At 41.8% G+C, this 15,834-nt stretch overlaps 1 protein-coding gene across 4 annotated transcripts in view; it reads left to right on the top strand.

Annotated features, from left to right (window-relative positions):
* Arhgap42 (Rho GTPase activating protein 42) overlaps positions 1-15,834 on the top strand; it is a 243,793-nt gene that overhangs the window by 196,149 nt on the left and 31,810 nt on the right. For all 4 annotated transcript variants that reach the window (XM_029543298.1, XM_029543297.1, XM_021206545.2 and 1 more), the window contains 4 exons: positions 4,996-5,096; positions 7,187-7,296; positions 9,753-9,831; positions 11,120-11,159. In XM_029543298.1, the coding sequence (XP_029399158.1) occupies positions 4,996-5,096; positions 7,187-7,296; positions 9,753-9,831; positions 11,120-11,159 (330 nt within the window). The remainder of the gene's footprint in view (positions 1-4,995; positions 5,097-7,186; positions 7,297-9,752; positions 9,832-11,119; positions 11,160-15,834) is intronic.

Raw genomic sequence — 15,834 nt, 5'->3', positions numbered from 1 at the left:
ACACACACACACACACACACACACACAGAGGAAACCAGGATAGCTTAAACAATTCTGAGTAATAAAAGAACTGCTGGAGGTATAACCATCTTGTTATTAAGTTGTACTAATTACAGTTACAGTAATAAAATTATCATCCTGAATGAAGTAACCCAGACCCACAAAACAAATTTGGCACATATTCACTTATGTGTGAATATTAGCTGTTAGTCCTTCAATAGAAAGAATAATGACAGGTGTTAGGTATAAAGTAAGGAACTGAGTGGAAGAAAGGATCTAAGGAAGGGAACGTAGAATATATAATCAGATGGGGGGGCTGGAAAAGGAGCATTAAATGAGGAGGTAGAAAAGGGAGGATAAGGGGGTTAGAAAAGGGAACAGAAAGAACAACTAACACTTAAGGGCTATTTGAGGACCCAGAGAAACTTACTACAGCAGGACCTTCTTAAAATATATACATATGTGAAAGAAATCTAAATAGAATCACCAAATAACAGGGGAGACAACGTCCCAAATCGACATCTCTTCTCTTTAAGAGAACCTCTAGTATCAGGAATGGGTTACATCTAGTTGAGTTGCTGGCCAAAGGTATATTATGGAAGCATGTAATAGCTCAGGCTATTTCCAAGGCTATTGGTTGCTCTCCACAAACTGATGTGCTATTGCTGAAGATAAGACCTCTAGAACTCAGTGAACACAGAGAAGCTGAGCCTCACCCATACTGACTAGTGTTCTAGCTATAGAAGGTACTCTACAAGCTACTAGAGGAGAGTGAACACCAACGCAGCTACAAACATTTTACAATGGTGGCCTTCCCATAAGATGAGCTAATGCAATGCTGGATCAAACGTGGAGCTCATTGGGTTTAAGGTTCACTCCTTGAGATAGAACCCATCTCCAGTACTGCTCAGGTGGCCAAGAACCTGGGGACCTAGGATAATACTACTGCTACAAAACATGAGCAAAACCAAAATAAACAAACAATAACAACAAAAGAAACCGCACACTGGTAGATCAATGTCTCATTCCCCAGAGATGCTTCTTCCTGCAGTAGATGGAAAGAGACAATCCCACAACTGGACAATGCATAGAGAATGGGAGACCTTAGAACTCAGTCCTAAATGGGATGTCTCCATCAAACCCCTCCCCTCGGCACTCAGGGAACTATGGGGAAGTGGGGAGATTGCTAAGAGTCAGTGTGCATGGAAGACACCAAGGAAACAACGCTTCCAGACACAGTAGAACTGGGATACGTGTGAACTCACAGACCCTGTGGCAAAAGGCGAAGGACCTCCTACACATGCCCAGACCACGGGGGTAACTAGTGCAGAGATGGGGACGCAGAAGCAAGCTCCTGTTTAGACAATAAGCTAGCTTCAGCTGATAATTGCTTACAACAAAAAATTAGCTTCTCCAGTGAGTTTCACTAGGCTTACTAACCATTCTTAAGGGCAGGCCTCACGGCCAGGAGTGGATGGCCAACACAAAATGAACTCAGGTATTTCTGTACAGTGTTTTCAAAGGGTGGGGGTCTTATATTGCTTTATGTTGGGCTTTTAAAAAATATTTTTAAAAAATCTTTTACCTGTTAATTATGATACCCAATTTTGAGTTTGTGTGTATATGTTTATGTGCGTGTGTCTATATTTCTTCTATTCTTTCTTTGTTCTTTTGTTGTTAATTTGTTTGTTGTCTTATTCTTGTTTGTTTTTTAAGAGAGAAAGTGTGGTGTTGGAATGACAGGGTGTGGCGAAATCTGGACAAGATGAGGGAAACCATAATCAGAACATAATGTATGAAAATAACTTTATCTTCAAAAATAAAATGATGAAAACAATTTCCAGTATTATTCCTTTAAAATGAACATGGCTGGTGGCCTTGCTTTTCTTGGGTGTGACATGCTCTTTTATAAAGTCTAACATGAAGGTTTTGAAGTAAAGGTTTGTAATAGGTATTTGAGAACATGACCCCCACCCTGTCAAATGTCTGTCACCACTTTCTGTAATCACCGAAAAGGATGACTGGGATTCTTTTCTTTTGCAGCCTTGGAGTTGTTATAAAATTTATTTTTCCCGATTCTTTAGTAAGGGGATTTAAAGCAACTCAGATCTAAGACCATCTCCCACACAACTGGCAGCAAGCCTTGAGGGGAGACGCAGGATGAACAGCAATCGTCATCACAAGGTGCAGGGGGTTTCACGTGTAAGATAAGGCAGGACAAAAAGACATTTCCTGTTTAAAATGTCATTGGAACATGGCGGCTGCATCATTTTAAAGTACCAGCTGATCCTTCCTAACAAGTCCCTAGTTTGTGTCAGCTGTGTGCCACTCAGTGCCCCCAGCTGTTAAAAAGTCTACCTCACATGGCACGGAGTATCTAGTTTTGTCAAGTACTTCGGTGTGAAGTGCTTTCACAACAGAACTGGAGCTAATTGCTGTAATCCCTCCGTGGTTGCCAAGTGTATGTGTACCCTGTCATTTTAGAATCTAAATAGCTTAAGTATTTACCAAAGTTAAAGCTGACACCAAGGATGCTGCTATTAACCAAAAACGAAACCTAGCAGCCTGTGAAGCTCTGTCTCGAGGGGCTGTTTTCTGTTCTAAGTGCTTGTCTTTCAGTGCAGTGTTCTGAAATCAAGCCAGCAGTCACATTAAGCACAGAGGTAGCTAAGGGATGCTGTGCGAAGTGGTTGGAGTGGGAACTGAAGAAGCTTCGAGGAATGGAGCCCTAAGCTCTGTTTCCAACCCACACAGCCCATCATGGCATTTGGATTCAGGACAATCTTCTGCATAATTGCAAACTCTTGAACTTTGTCAGGAAAAAACAGAATGAAGGCTACACCCCACTGCAGACACAGTAGCAGCCCATAACCTGGAGTGCTGTGCTATGAGAAGGGGGAAAATATTTATGGGAGAAACAAAGTGAGTGTTACTGATAATACACATTTTTTTTATTTTTATTTTTTATTATTTTCTTTACATTACAAATGCTATCCCGAAAGTTCCCTATACCCCACCCCACCCCTGCTCCCCTACTCACCCACTCCCACTACTTGGCTCAGGCCTTCCCCTGTGCTGGGTCATATAAAGTTTGCAAGACCAAGGGGCCTCTCTTCCCAGTGATGGCCAATTAGTCCATCTTCTGCTACATATGCAGCTAGAGACACGAGCTCAGGGGGTACTGGTTAGTTCATATTGTTGTTCCACCTACAGGGTTGCAGCCCCCTTCAGCTCCTTGGGTACTTTCTCTAGCTCCTCCATTGGGGACCCTGTGTTCCATCCAATAGCTGGCTGTGAGCATCCACTTCTGTGTTTGCCAGGCACTGGCATAGCCTCACAAGAGACAGCTATATCAGGGTCCCTTCAGCAGAATCTTGCTGGCATGTGCATTAGTATCTAGGTTTGGTGGCTGATGATGGGATGGATTCCCAGATGGGGTAGTCTCTGGATAGTCCATCCTTTCATCTTAGCTCTAAATTTTGTCTCTGTACCTATATCCTTTCATGAGTATTTTGTTCCTTATTCTAAGGAGGAATGAAGTATCCACCCAGTGGTCATCCTTCTTGGTTTTCTTNTGTTTTGCATAATGTATCTCGGGTATTCTAAGTTTCTGGGCTAATATCTGCTTATCAGTGAGTGCATATCTAGTGACTTCTTTTGTGATTGGGTTACCTCACTAAGCTTCAACAAAATTATAGAAGAAAACTTCCCGAACCTAAAGAACGAGATGTACACATTTCTTTTTAATACAAATGATATAAATAGGGGATTTTTTCATTAATTTATTCAATCACTTTACATCCCAATTGTAGCCTCCCAGTCCAACCCTTACAAATCCCTTCCCTCATTACATCCTCCCTTCTCTGCAGAGAAGTCTCCCTTGGGTATCACTCACCCTTGGACATTTCAGTAGAACTAATCACATACTCTCCTACTGAGGCCCAGCTAAGCAGTCCAGTTAGGGAAAGGGAATCCAATGGCAGGCAACAGAGTCAGAAACAGCTCCTCCTCCAATTGCTAGGGGACCCACATGAAGACCAAATTGCACATCAGTCTAGGTCTGGTGGGGCTCTAGGTACAGCCCATACAAGCTCTTTGGTTGGAGGTTCAGTCTCTGTGAGCCCCCATGGGCCCAGGTTAGTTGACTCTGTAGGTCTTGTGATGTCCTAGATTCCCCCCCCCCCCCAGCGTGCTCAGTTCTATCCCCTGCTTTTCCACAAGACTCTAGGGTTATGATTTTTAAGAACAATTGAATTTTTAAAAAAAGACAAGGTGTCCTCTAGCCTAGGTGGGTCTTGGCCTTGCTAGGTAGCTAACAATGACTGTGGTCTCCTCCCTGGAGACCCATGTCTGCTGTTGTGGCGTACACCCTATCTTCCAGGCTCCATCCTCGGGCTTATTTCTCTCACAGCAACATTAAGAGGAAGTAATTCCAAGGTCAAAATGTCAGACAAAATGATTGTTTACTTTTAATTTATTTGTCAAGTGCTCCCTTGACTTGTCAAGCACTGACTATATATCTGTCCACATTCTAAGTACTAAAAGTATTCTAATCAGCAGCCAGGGACAGTGACACCCACTGGGAATCCCAGCCCCTTGGAGCTGAAGGCAGGAAGAGCTCAGGGCTATCTTTGGTTACATGGTAAGATTGAGAATAATCAAAGCAAGACTCCCATCTTTAAAAATACAGTTCAATGTCTGTGTGATTGGCTTTTCAAATATTTTCTATCCATAGTTTGGACCTATTACCAAATTCCATGTCTATAGACAAGATTAAGAGAGCTGAAGTTTACAGATGGGCTCACTTGTGGGTTTCTGGAGTCTCCGAAGGAGCTTGAATAAAGCTGTTTGAATCTGTAATATGTTCCTCAGTCACCTTTCCTCACAGAGATGTTCCAGCTACAGCGATGTGTGGACATTCTCCATGTGCCCATGCACACACTCAGGTACAGAGCATTTCTCCAAATCTGAAGTGGCTTTTGTCTTCTGCACTAGGACCACTGGGTTTCACATGGGTTAAACACTACTGTACTTACGACAAAGGAAGCAAAATGTTCACAATGAGCGTCTCCGATGTGAAAGCCAGTGGGAAGATGGTGAGTGAGCTCTCTCCTTTTTAAGTTAAAACATGTCATTTGAGGAATGGGAGATAAATGTCACTTGTGCTTCCCTTCCCTAGTAACAGCATGCATTGTTAATATCTGGAAAGTTCACTAAAAGACTTTTAGTGACCTTAGTTACATTAAAACTGATGGGCAGTACTTTTATTTAGCTGGGCTAGCATGTTTTTATAAGCAGTTGTGTTGCAAGTAGGAATCTTTCAGTAAATATCTGAGGTGCCCTCCTATATTTCTAGCTTCAGAAGAGGGGTCTACACTATGGGTTGATTACCAAACAAGGAAGGGACTGCCAGTGTCTGGGCCCAGCTTGTTCCCAAGATGCTGTATGCTGTCCCAGCCAGCAATGCTATAGAAACCCTTATGTGCCCTAGCCTCTGACGTTCAACAGATGCACATCACAAAATGCTGACTAACAAATTCTTCAAATCAACAATCAAGGCTCTCAATTTGTCACTAAATGTTTGATGACTAGCCAGGATTATAGAACACAGTGAACCTTATTTGATGAAATGGTACAGTCGGTGCTGCATGTCAAGTGTAACTCACTCTTCTCTTTCATCTTCTGTCTGTCTTTCCTTCCTTATGTCTGTCTTTCATTCTTTTTCCTTCCTTCCTTCCTTCCTTCCTTCCTTCCTTCCTTCCTTCCTTCCTTCCTTCCTTCCTGTCTTTCCTTCTATATTGCCTTCTTTTTCCTTTTTTTTAGTTACCCAAACCCTACACCTACCCCTATCCCTACCTCTACCCCTCAGCCTAACCCAATCTTGTGAATTAGCTAATTTGGTCATGGGCTAAGAATTCTGGAGGTGGATTTTGTCCTAAAGATAATTTGTTCCAACCTTATTTTAACAGACAAGGAAGTTGTTTCCAGAAAGTAAATGAGTCACCCAGGCAGTTTGTCATGTAGACATGGTAGAGTAAATGGTTGAAGCTAGAAATGTTATGATGTATTAACTGAAACTTATTGTGCTCAGGCATCCACCAGAGCCTAATAATTCAAAGTAAAAGACATACATAAAAGAAGGGAAACATACCAGAGAAAAAGAGCCTGTGCTTCACCTTCAGAGTCACTAAGTCACAATTCACATTTATTTTTGACTCACTTCGAATAGCGATTGACAGAAAGTGAACTTATGTGACAATAATGCAAACAAACTAACCAGACTGCTGATAATAAATCTGTGAGGCTCACAACCACCAAATGGTTAACGAACATTGAACTAAACTTTTCTGCATTCTAGATGGGTATCTCACATGTAGAAGAGGATTTCTGAGAGCCCCCAGGCCCCTGTTCTGTCCCATCCAGAAAGGATGCATTTTATTCAAGAAGTGGGCTGGCAGGGAAGCCATGCATGTTATGGTTGCCTGCAGGAGTGGAATGGCGAATGTGAGCTTTCCTGTTCTGGAGGCTCCTCTGGGTCTCGGTACAAGCCACTGTTTATCACTCCAAGGCTCCAGTACAAAAACATACCTATAGCACTAACCTCTAAGCTATCTGTATCATGTTTCCTTTTTTATTATAGGGGATTTTGATAGAGAAATTGTTTAGTCTCCTAGCACACATACCACACATGCAACTGTGATGTTACAGTGACTGTGTCATATCTTTCTGAGTCCCAGAGTGTATACACTGTACAGTGCCTGTTCCTCTTCAGGGTAGATGTGTCTTAAGGTATAGAGGAATCCTGTGACAGATTTTTTTTTTAAACAAAACAGTATATTGTCAATGAGAGGAGAAAATTAGAAAGCAGAGGGAGTTAAATTTTCGTTGTTGTTTTGTTTTTGTTTTTGTTTTTTGAGACAGGGTCTGTCTCCGTAGCTCTGGCTGTCCAGGAACTCACTTTGTAGACCAGGCTGACCTCGAACTCAGAGCCTCTGAACCTCAAACTCAGAACCTCTGCCTCCCAAGTGCTGGGATTAAAGGTGTGCGCCACCATGCCCGGCAAGCAGTTAAATTTTTATGCATGACTTATTTTTAAGTTAACAGATCCAGTTGACAACTTTTGATCACTGTACTCAACCCACTACCGTATGTTAGTAACCAGATCCCTTTCTGTTTTTTTTTCCAGAATGGCCTTGTTACTGGTTCACCTGAAATGTTTAAATTAAAGTCATGTATCCGACGGAAGACGGATTCCATTGACAAGCGCTTCTGCTTTGACATAGAAGTGGTCGAAAGGTTTGAGTATTACCTTCCACTCTGTAGTTTTTGCTTAATTTCTGTTTCTAAGTCTGAAGAAGCACAGCATGAAACGTCATAGAGCAGAGGTTCTCAACCTGGGGTTCACAGCCTCTTTACTGGTGATCCACCTTTCCACAGGGGCCGTAGGAGACTATTGGCAAACACAAATATTTACATTACAATTCACAAAGGTATAAAATTATTATTATAAAGTAGAAATGGGAATAATTTTGTAGTTTGGGCCACTGCAACATGAAGAACTGTATAAAAAGGTCAAAGCATTAGGAAGACTGAGAACCACTGACATACAGTGTTTGTGATGAGACTGTCAACATGTTTACTTCAGTCTTTCACACATTTATCCAATGAATTTCCATTGTATTATATTAAAGAAAGAAAAGAACCATGAGGCATAGTGCTGCTTGTCCCAGAGAAACTACACACACACACACACACATACACACACACACACACACACACACACACACACACACACACACGATTAGCATAGTAAAGGAAAGGGCAGAGCAGCCTACACCCCAGCAAAGGAGAAGAAGCCCATAGTGTTGGTTGCTGGCATCAAGACAAATATTTTTACTTCTAATATTTATTCTCTCACATCTTATATTCTGATCAGTTTCCCTTCCCGCCTCTCCTCCCTGTCCCCACATACACAAACACACATCCACTCCTCCTCTGGTTCCCTTCAGAAAAGGGCAGACCTCCGAGGGATATCAACCAAACACAGCATATCAAGTTGCCGTGAGACAAGGCACCTCCCTTTATATTAAGGCTGGATAAAGCAACCCAGTAGGAAGACAAGGGTCCCCAAAGCAGGCAAAAGCTCATGACAGGCATTTTTAACATCACTTGAAGCCTGATGGTTTTACTATCATGGACTAAAAAAATTCCAGAGGGAATACAACATACTCCAGAGCTGGCCATGTGGCTAGAGGGCTACTGGGTACACAGCACTGTTATATTTCTGCGTATTCTAGTTATAATTACTTAAACTCTGTACTTTTGTCATTTCCATCTCTCATTTCCATCTCTAAAATAGAAAAATAAGTCCACACCTCCAGGGATTGCTGAGGGTTAAATGAGATAATAAAGTGTTCTTTTGAACACAGCACCCAGAACGAACACTGGTTATACATCCACAATATCGTATTGTGATATTGACCTAAACTCTGCAGCAAGGCTGGGCATAACAACAAGCATCTATAATCACAGCGCTCTGAGGGCTGCGGGGAGAGGACCGTAACCCTGAAGTATATAAAGCTCGTGGTGCTTAGAACTTGCCCCAGAGAAACAAAGTCAGTTCAATCAGATCAAATTATCTGGTGAGCCACTTTCATAGCTACAGAAGGAATGCAAATTATTTGTTGACAGATTATGCTATTCCAACTTTTTAATCATATCATATAAGTAGTGAAAGTTCCCAGTGTTTTGCAGGGGAAATTATGGGTTTATATCAATTCTTGTACATGAGTTAATCTATAAGTTTTATATCACCCTCAACTCCCCTTTATATGGTGCCTTCTTTTATCTGGAAATACATCCTTAAGTAATTTTTTCACAGTGACTACATGGAAGAAATTTGGGGACATTGTTTGTTGAGACTAGATCTTACTTTGTAGTCCAAGTCTGGATTCAGACTCATTGTATCAGCCATGCTGGCCTTGGGCTTGTGATTCTCTGCTCTCAGCCTCCTAGTGCAGACATACAGCTTGCCTGACATGAGAATTATTTTGGGCACTTCATTTTAATACTGTGATCACGATGCAGAGAAACGCTAAGGACCATTGGCTAGTTGTGGGCTTAGTCATTGTTAGAGACTGGCTGGTCCCATATCAGGCTCATGAGCTTAATCACTCTCACTGTTGAACAGCAGGTGACTGAGCAGCAGTGGATATGCACTTGTCATCTTTTTGACCATTTCAGGGGAAACTTTAAATTAATTCCTTCAGACAACCCTGTGCCTGATACATTCATGACTTACCTGTCATCATTTAAATTTAAAAAGTGTGTGCACATGTGTGTGTGTATAAGTGTATATGTGTGTTTGTATATGTGGGTGTCCATGTGTGTAGGTATGTATGTGTATCTGGGTTTCCACGTATATTTGTGAGCAGGTATGTGTTTATGAGTATATGTGTGTATGCATGCATGTGAGCACATGTATGTGTGTGAGTGTCATGAGTGTCATGTGAGTGTCTGTCATGTGTGAGTGACATTTGTGAGTGTCATGTGTGAGTGTGATGCATGACTTTTCCAGAAAAGGGCTATAAAACAAACCTTCCAGTTTTCTATTTCCATTTTCTTCATTCTTTTGATCTTTTTTCTTTCTAAATTATGACTTTATAATTAATTAATCAAGGATGTGAAAATGAGCAAATGCTGAAAGGCACAGTAGACTGAATTTCACATGTATAGTGTCTGTCTATCAATAGGCATGGCATCATTACACTACAGGCATTCTCTGAAGCTAACCGGAAACTCTGGCTGGAGGCCATGGATGGGAAAGAACCGGTAAGTGTGACGCCATCTCTAATTTTTGCTTCACTCTAAAACTTACAAAGCACCTCTGCATTTCCTTTTTATGTGTACATAATATAAGTGGAAGCATTAAAGTAACAAAGAAGAGAACGGTCTGTCCTGCTTTCCTGGTGTCTGCTCAGTCATTAGCATGTAACTCCTACTTGTAATTAGTCTTTCAGGGAGATTTCCAAGACCAATGTACAACTCTAAGATTACTTTAAAACATTTACAGTCATGAATTTGGTTTCATGTCTTGCCTTGTTTTATTAGGTTACTATTTAGAATATGTGTGGGGTCATCCTGTGGTCTAGGCCTCTCTTTAAAGAACAGCAATTTACCAGAGCTGTGGAGGGAGCCATCCCCATGTGATGCACATCTTGTCTGTAATAGTCGTTTTGATGTCTCTGTGTGGTAATTTACTCACAAAGACCAGGGAGCTTTATGCAGGGAGGAGAGGAGCTACTCATTGCTCTTTGCTTCCTTACTGAACACTGTTCTCGGGTCATAGAGGGAGAGCACATAGAAAAAAACAGATACCACTCCATCACTAGAGAAGATTCCACTGGTGGCAGAGACCAAGAACAGTCCAAGATAATGCCTGAGCAACAGCACGAGCTAGCATGTTCTGCAGACCCTGAGATCCTCCCTTAAACCCTGTGCCTAGGTCACAGTCAGATGAGCCAGGCACTGAGAGTCTGTTTTAGACTCTAAAGTTTAGAGTAAGTACTAAGTACACAAGGGCGTGACTTCAAGCCTACAAAACTAAATAGTAAAAGGATCTGGCTCTATGTTATTTTCTTTTTCTACTGTGTTTTTTTTTTTTTATGTCAGTCAATCAAAAATAAAAAATTTCAATCAGTGGTAGATTTTAAGTTTCTGAAAAACTTTTAACAAATAGCTAAGAAGTCGTGACCTAGAGCAGATGCAGGGGTGGTTTGTGATCTCAGCAATGTCAACAAGACTGTGCCCATGAAAGAAGTTTGAGGAAGGAGCTGCCCATTTGAGGAAGGAGCAAAGTCAGATGAATTTCATAGTGAGAGACACTTCCAGAAGGTGCCCAAGTCAGATGGAGAAGGGCAGAACTTAGCTCAGGTTGGACCATCAAGGATATACCTATAGCAGGGGTCAGTAGATAAACTGAGCAAATGGGAACACCCTGGAATCAGTCGGTGGACTGCCAGCCTAGGCCCTGGATTTTTGTTTTTATGTAAGCATCACCTTGCCGATATTCTGGGTGACCATAAATGACAGTAACAAATTGATGTCCTTTCTTCTCTAGATTTACACGCTACCTGCCATAATTAGCAAGAAAGAAGAAAGTAAGTCCTTTTTCCTCTTCCTTTAGCGCTTTTACGTGAACACTTCGTAGATTTTGGACTAAGACTTTTAAAGAAACAGAAATTTTTAATGAGAAGCTTTTCTACATTCTGACTGGCCCTGAAGAATAAACCATGAATCAATGTACTCACATTTCCTGACAGAAAAACGAGAAAGCCATACAAAGAGCATGTGACTTCTGAACATAATCCTTGCTGGTGTCTTCCCCCTCAGCTTGGTCCATCCCTTCAAACACAACCTGAGAGAAAACCCTTAACTCCTAATTCCACAGAGTATCATGAAAACAAACAGTAAAGACAACAGAGTGTTCTCAACAAGGCTGTGTTCAGAGACACGCCGTAGAGCAGAGAATGAGGCTGTGGTGTTCTGGTATAGCCCAAAGGCCTCTACAGCCTGAGCAGGAGGAAGTCCCTTGCTTTGCTGTCACACTTGATTGAATACTTGCTCTCTGTGCTATAAGTAATGCTATAAATAATGTAACTCATTAGAAAAGGAAAGTTTGGTCATTCTCAGGGCAAACCTCCATGTGAGAAATGAAACAAGAACCCCAGAAAGAACTTATCAGGATATTGAATGCATGTCTATTTGGTTATGAGACATAATATGCTCTTCTGGAGACTATAAAACATCATTAATTATTTTATTTTCTGAAAGTAGCTATCCTCAGTGTTAAAGAGATGCTGCCTATTTGAAATGAGAATGGGACTTTTCCTCAAATGGGACCATCAAGATAGAACCTCACTAGGAAAATGCCATTTTTGCCATCTGAACTCTTTTTTCAGGAAAACAAAATCATCTGTCTTGGCTACTAGTCCTAGCTCAACACCTCTGTCTTGGCCCTTAACAAAGAAAAAGGCAATCAGTGTGTCACAGTTTTTCTCTGTGGCCACCTTAAGTCTGTCTCTCCTCACGTGGCAAATTTTGTGTGGGACCTTAACAGGTCCTTCACCCCTGGACCTAGATGAAGTAGCAAGTCTGTAAGCCAAAGTATTCAATTCACACCCTCATGTATGGTCCTCTCTACATTTTTCTGTTATAAACCTGCTTTCTCCTGTATGGCTAACAGGGGTTCATCTCAGTGGATGTTTGTGTGGGGTATATACTCTTAAAGTTCCTGAAGGGCTTTAACTTTTGACCTTTGTCTAGAGGACTTTCTTCACGTGTGCCTTGGGGTATGGTCTTCCTAGTGTGAAACAGACATTAACCTTTCTCTTCATATTCTAAATGGCTGCTGTCTGTGTACAGTCTCCCTCCTGAGCATTGCTTGGATAGTTTGTCACTGGGATTTCCCAGGTGTCCTGGGTAGCTTGGGCTACCACGGGGACAAAGCTCTGTATGTTCAAGGTCAAATATAGTTTTACTCCCACCAAAGAGAGTTCTAGCTTACACATATTAAGGGGTCTGACAGGTATAGAGCAACAACTCTTCATCCTTCAGGAAGAAGAGAAAGGTCCTGAGGATATTTCAAGATAAATGTGTTCTTGTCTCTCTTTACCCTCTAAACACACATATGGCATGGCGTTGGATATCTATAAGTTTTAATCAGAAATGGCAGATTAGAAATGTGAGTGAGAGCTTAAAGACAAGTATTGCTTTTTCCTGGCAGCCCTGGGGAGGTGCAGTGAGACCACTGGGGTCACATGGGGAAGGGAGAGCTGGGTTTTGAGTCAAGAGGAAGTTGAAAGAACAAAGACTTTTGCCTCTTTAGCTGCAGAAAGCAGTTCTTGTCCTCACTGCTACTGGAACTCCTTTGAGATTCATAGCTTTTGTGATGCTAAACAGCCTCATGGAAACTTCAGTTGGATTTTAATAAAAGCTTTGGCTTTCCAACAGGGAAAAAATGCTTACACTTAACTTTTGACTAAGTAACTCAACTTTATGAAGTAGTTTGTCTTCAGGCCAGATGCCATTAGTCCTATAGGATGTCAGTGTCCGGGAATTTGGTGGCAGGTGGGCTCTCAGTATTCTTCTGGTCTTCTTCAAAACAGGGAGAAGTAGGGGTGGGGCACAGAACAGTCTCCAGAGAGTTCATAGATAGCTGATCCACTTTACCCCTCGAGGAAGCCATGGAAGAAGTTTGCTCCATCTCGGGCATGGTGGAGAAAGGGGACCAAAGGAACAGCATTTGGTTACTCTACTTGGTCGACTGTTCTGGAGTAGTCATAGCCCCCACCCAGAACTCCACGTCTCTACCATGTAGGATGAGTTCCCTTTCTTTCTACCCCATGCCAAGAATACTTTGTCTTCTGCCATAGCAGAGCTAAGAGAAACACTCACCATCTGTGTGTGTTTAAGTGTGGGGACCCCTTGCCATAGCATTGTGTGCAGCTCAGAGACCAACCTCCCTGTTAGTCCTTACTGTCTACTTTAATAGCGACAAGGTCTCCTCTTTGCAGCTGAGCACACCAGGCTACCCAGCCCTGGGCTTCCAGGGGATCTCTTTTCTGTGATTCTCATCTATTGTCTGAGTGCTGGGAGGACAGTTTCATCTCCTAAGTCTAACCTCACTTAGGTTCCTCGGGTTTAACTTGAAGCTTGCATGGTAAGAACTTTACTCATGCCATCTCCCCAGCTCATGCAAACCCCTTTTAATGGTGTCATTTAACATATTAATGAAACTTTCCATGGCTGTCTTTTCTGAAATTAAGAGTAAGTGGTTTCTATTTTTCAGCCATTAAAAACAACATCTTTAGTTGAATTTTTCTTAGCACTCATGAAAGCAATATAATAACCCTCTCATGGCTTTAGAATATTGCTCATTCTGCATCACACAAATGTCCTAAAATTTGACAGTTCCCAAGACTATTTTTTACAAGTCAACTGGAGACAAACTATGTTAACCATATACCCCGTTTTTTCCACCATAGCAGTGAATGTTGAGCACTGTAGTGGAGGCATTGTTCAACAGAACTTTGGGAATGTGAACTGACATGAGATGATGCAAAGGGAGCATATTATTCTCATTAAGACTACGAATTTTGTTGGCTTGGATTTATTTTCTTGAGTCTGTGCTGTTACAGCAAAAAATTGCTTAAATTATACATAATTAAATGAGAGAAGGCCAGGCCAGGCTGTGGTGACAGCTGATCACTGATGGGCAGATCTCAGAGGCTTGCAGCAGCTAAAGTTCTTATCTGGTTCACAGTACATGTCCACATAGGGCCTCAGTGACTTGGGAGTAACCTCCCAAGAGAGTAACCTCCCTCTGTATCAGGCTGATCTTATGCCAATTGCAACAACCTTGGTCTCCTGGGAAGTGACATAGAATCACTTTCATTCCATCGCATTGGTTTGCATTGATTCTATAATGATAACTAGTCTTCAAGATTTTAAGAAATATGGTCTTCCCACATGAAGGACAAAGCAGTGAACATATGTAAACAGCAGCCACAGTGTGCACAGTCTGTTCAGTTCAGGGATGTATTGCATTTAATCCTTGTGATTTATTGAAGCATAGTAAACCTGTAGGAACATTTCTTAATCTTCTCAGCTGCCTCCTAGGTTCTCAAGGCTTCCCCCACTAAATGCTTGAGCTATGTCTATTCAAAGTAACAAAGCATTGCTCTGGCTCCAGTTTGCTCTTGTTTGTTTGTTTGTTTAAGTAATATGACATGCCTTTTTAAACAAGGACACTACTGGTTGATACTTCCTCAAGCTGTAGTTGTTTCAGACACACCCACAGAATCAGGAAGGCCTGATGCATCCATATATACACAGGGGTTTACATTATACTACAGTCAGCAACAGGTGTGAGCACAGAGCCAACACCCCACATCACCTACTTTACTTAAAACATCATTTTTGTAGCTTTCTAAATGTTTCTTTACTTCATCCTTTAGCAGTCCTATAAGGCGAGATTTTTATACTAAGTTTGTAAAAGAGATTAAAACCATGTCAACTAACAAACATCTTATGCTCTTTTTGCCAGTTTCATTATGTGTTGTGAATGGGCAAGTCTCTGAATGCTTTTACATGGCTCTGCATTTTTGTGTATATATATATATTTGTGTGTGTGTGTGTGTGTGTGTGTGTGTGTGTGTGCATGCGCACGTGTGCGTGTGTAAGTCTCTCAGGCAAATCCAGAGCTTACCCCTAGGGCTAGTCTCACTAGCCAGCTTGGCTGGGGATCCTCTGTCTCTGCCTTCTGGGTTTGGAATTATGGCTGAGCCGCCACATCCACCTAGGAGGGTATTTTTTGTTGTTGTTGGTGGTGGTGGGTTTTTTTTTTTTTTGTATTTTCGTGGCCTGCTGGGTATCTGGACTCTCGTTACCATGCTTATGTGGCAAGCACTTTTACCTACTGAATCATCTCTCCAACTCCTAGTGACATGAGTTTCAATCAGAAGAGTGCACATCATCTTCCTTTCTCATCTGGATTTGACTACATCTTCTGCTTTCCATCCTCTCACCTCAAAGGACCCTTTTGTTTCTGTTGTTTTTTATTGTCACTGTTAGTTTTGGGTTTAACACAGTCTCAAAAGCTGGCCTTAACCTCTGCATCCTCGGTCCTCCTCTGCTCTGGAGTGCAGGGATGACACTCGTGTCTACCCATTGCCACTATTCTCTTCTTCTTCTTCTTCTTCTTCTTCTTCTTCTTCTTCTTCTTCTTCTTCTTCTTCTTCTTCTTCTTCTTCTTCTTCTTCTTCTTCTGCTTCT

Source organism: Mus pahari, chromosome 10, assembly GCF_900095145.1.
Source record: "Mus pahari chromosome 10, PAHARI_EIJ_v1.1, whole genome shotgun sequence".
Lineage (NCBI taxonomy): Eukaryota > Metazoa > Chordata > Mammalia > Rodentia > Muridae > Mus > Mus pahari.
The sequence above is the reverse complement of the archived record's forward strand: the minus strand, read 5'-3'. Positions and strand labels throughout refer to the sequence as shown.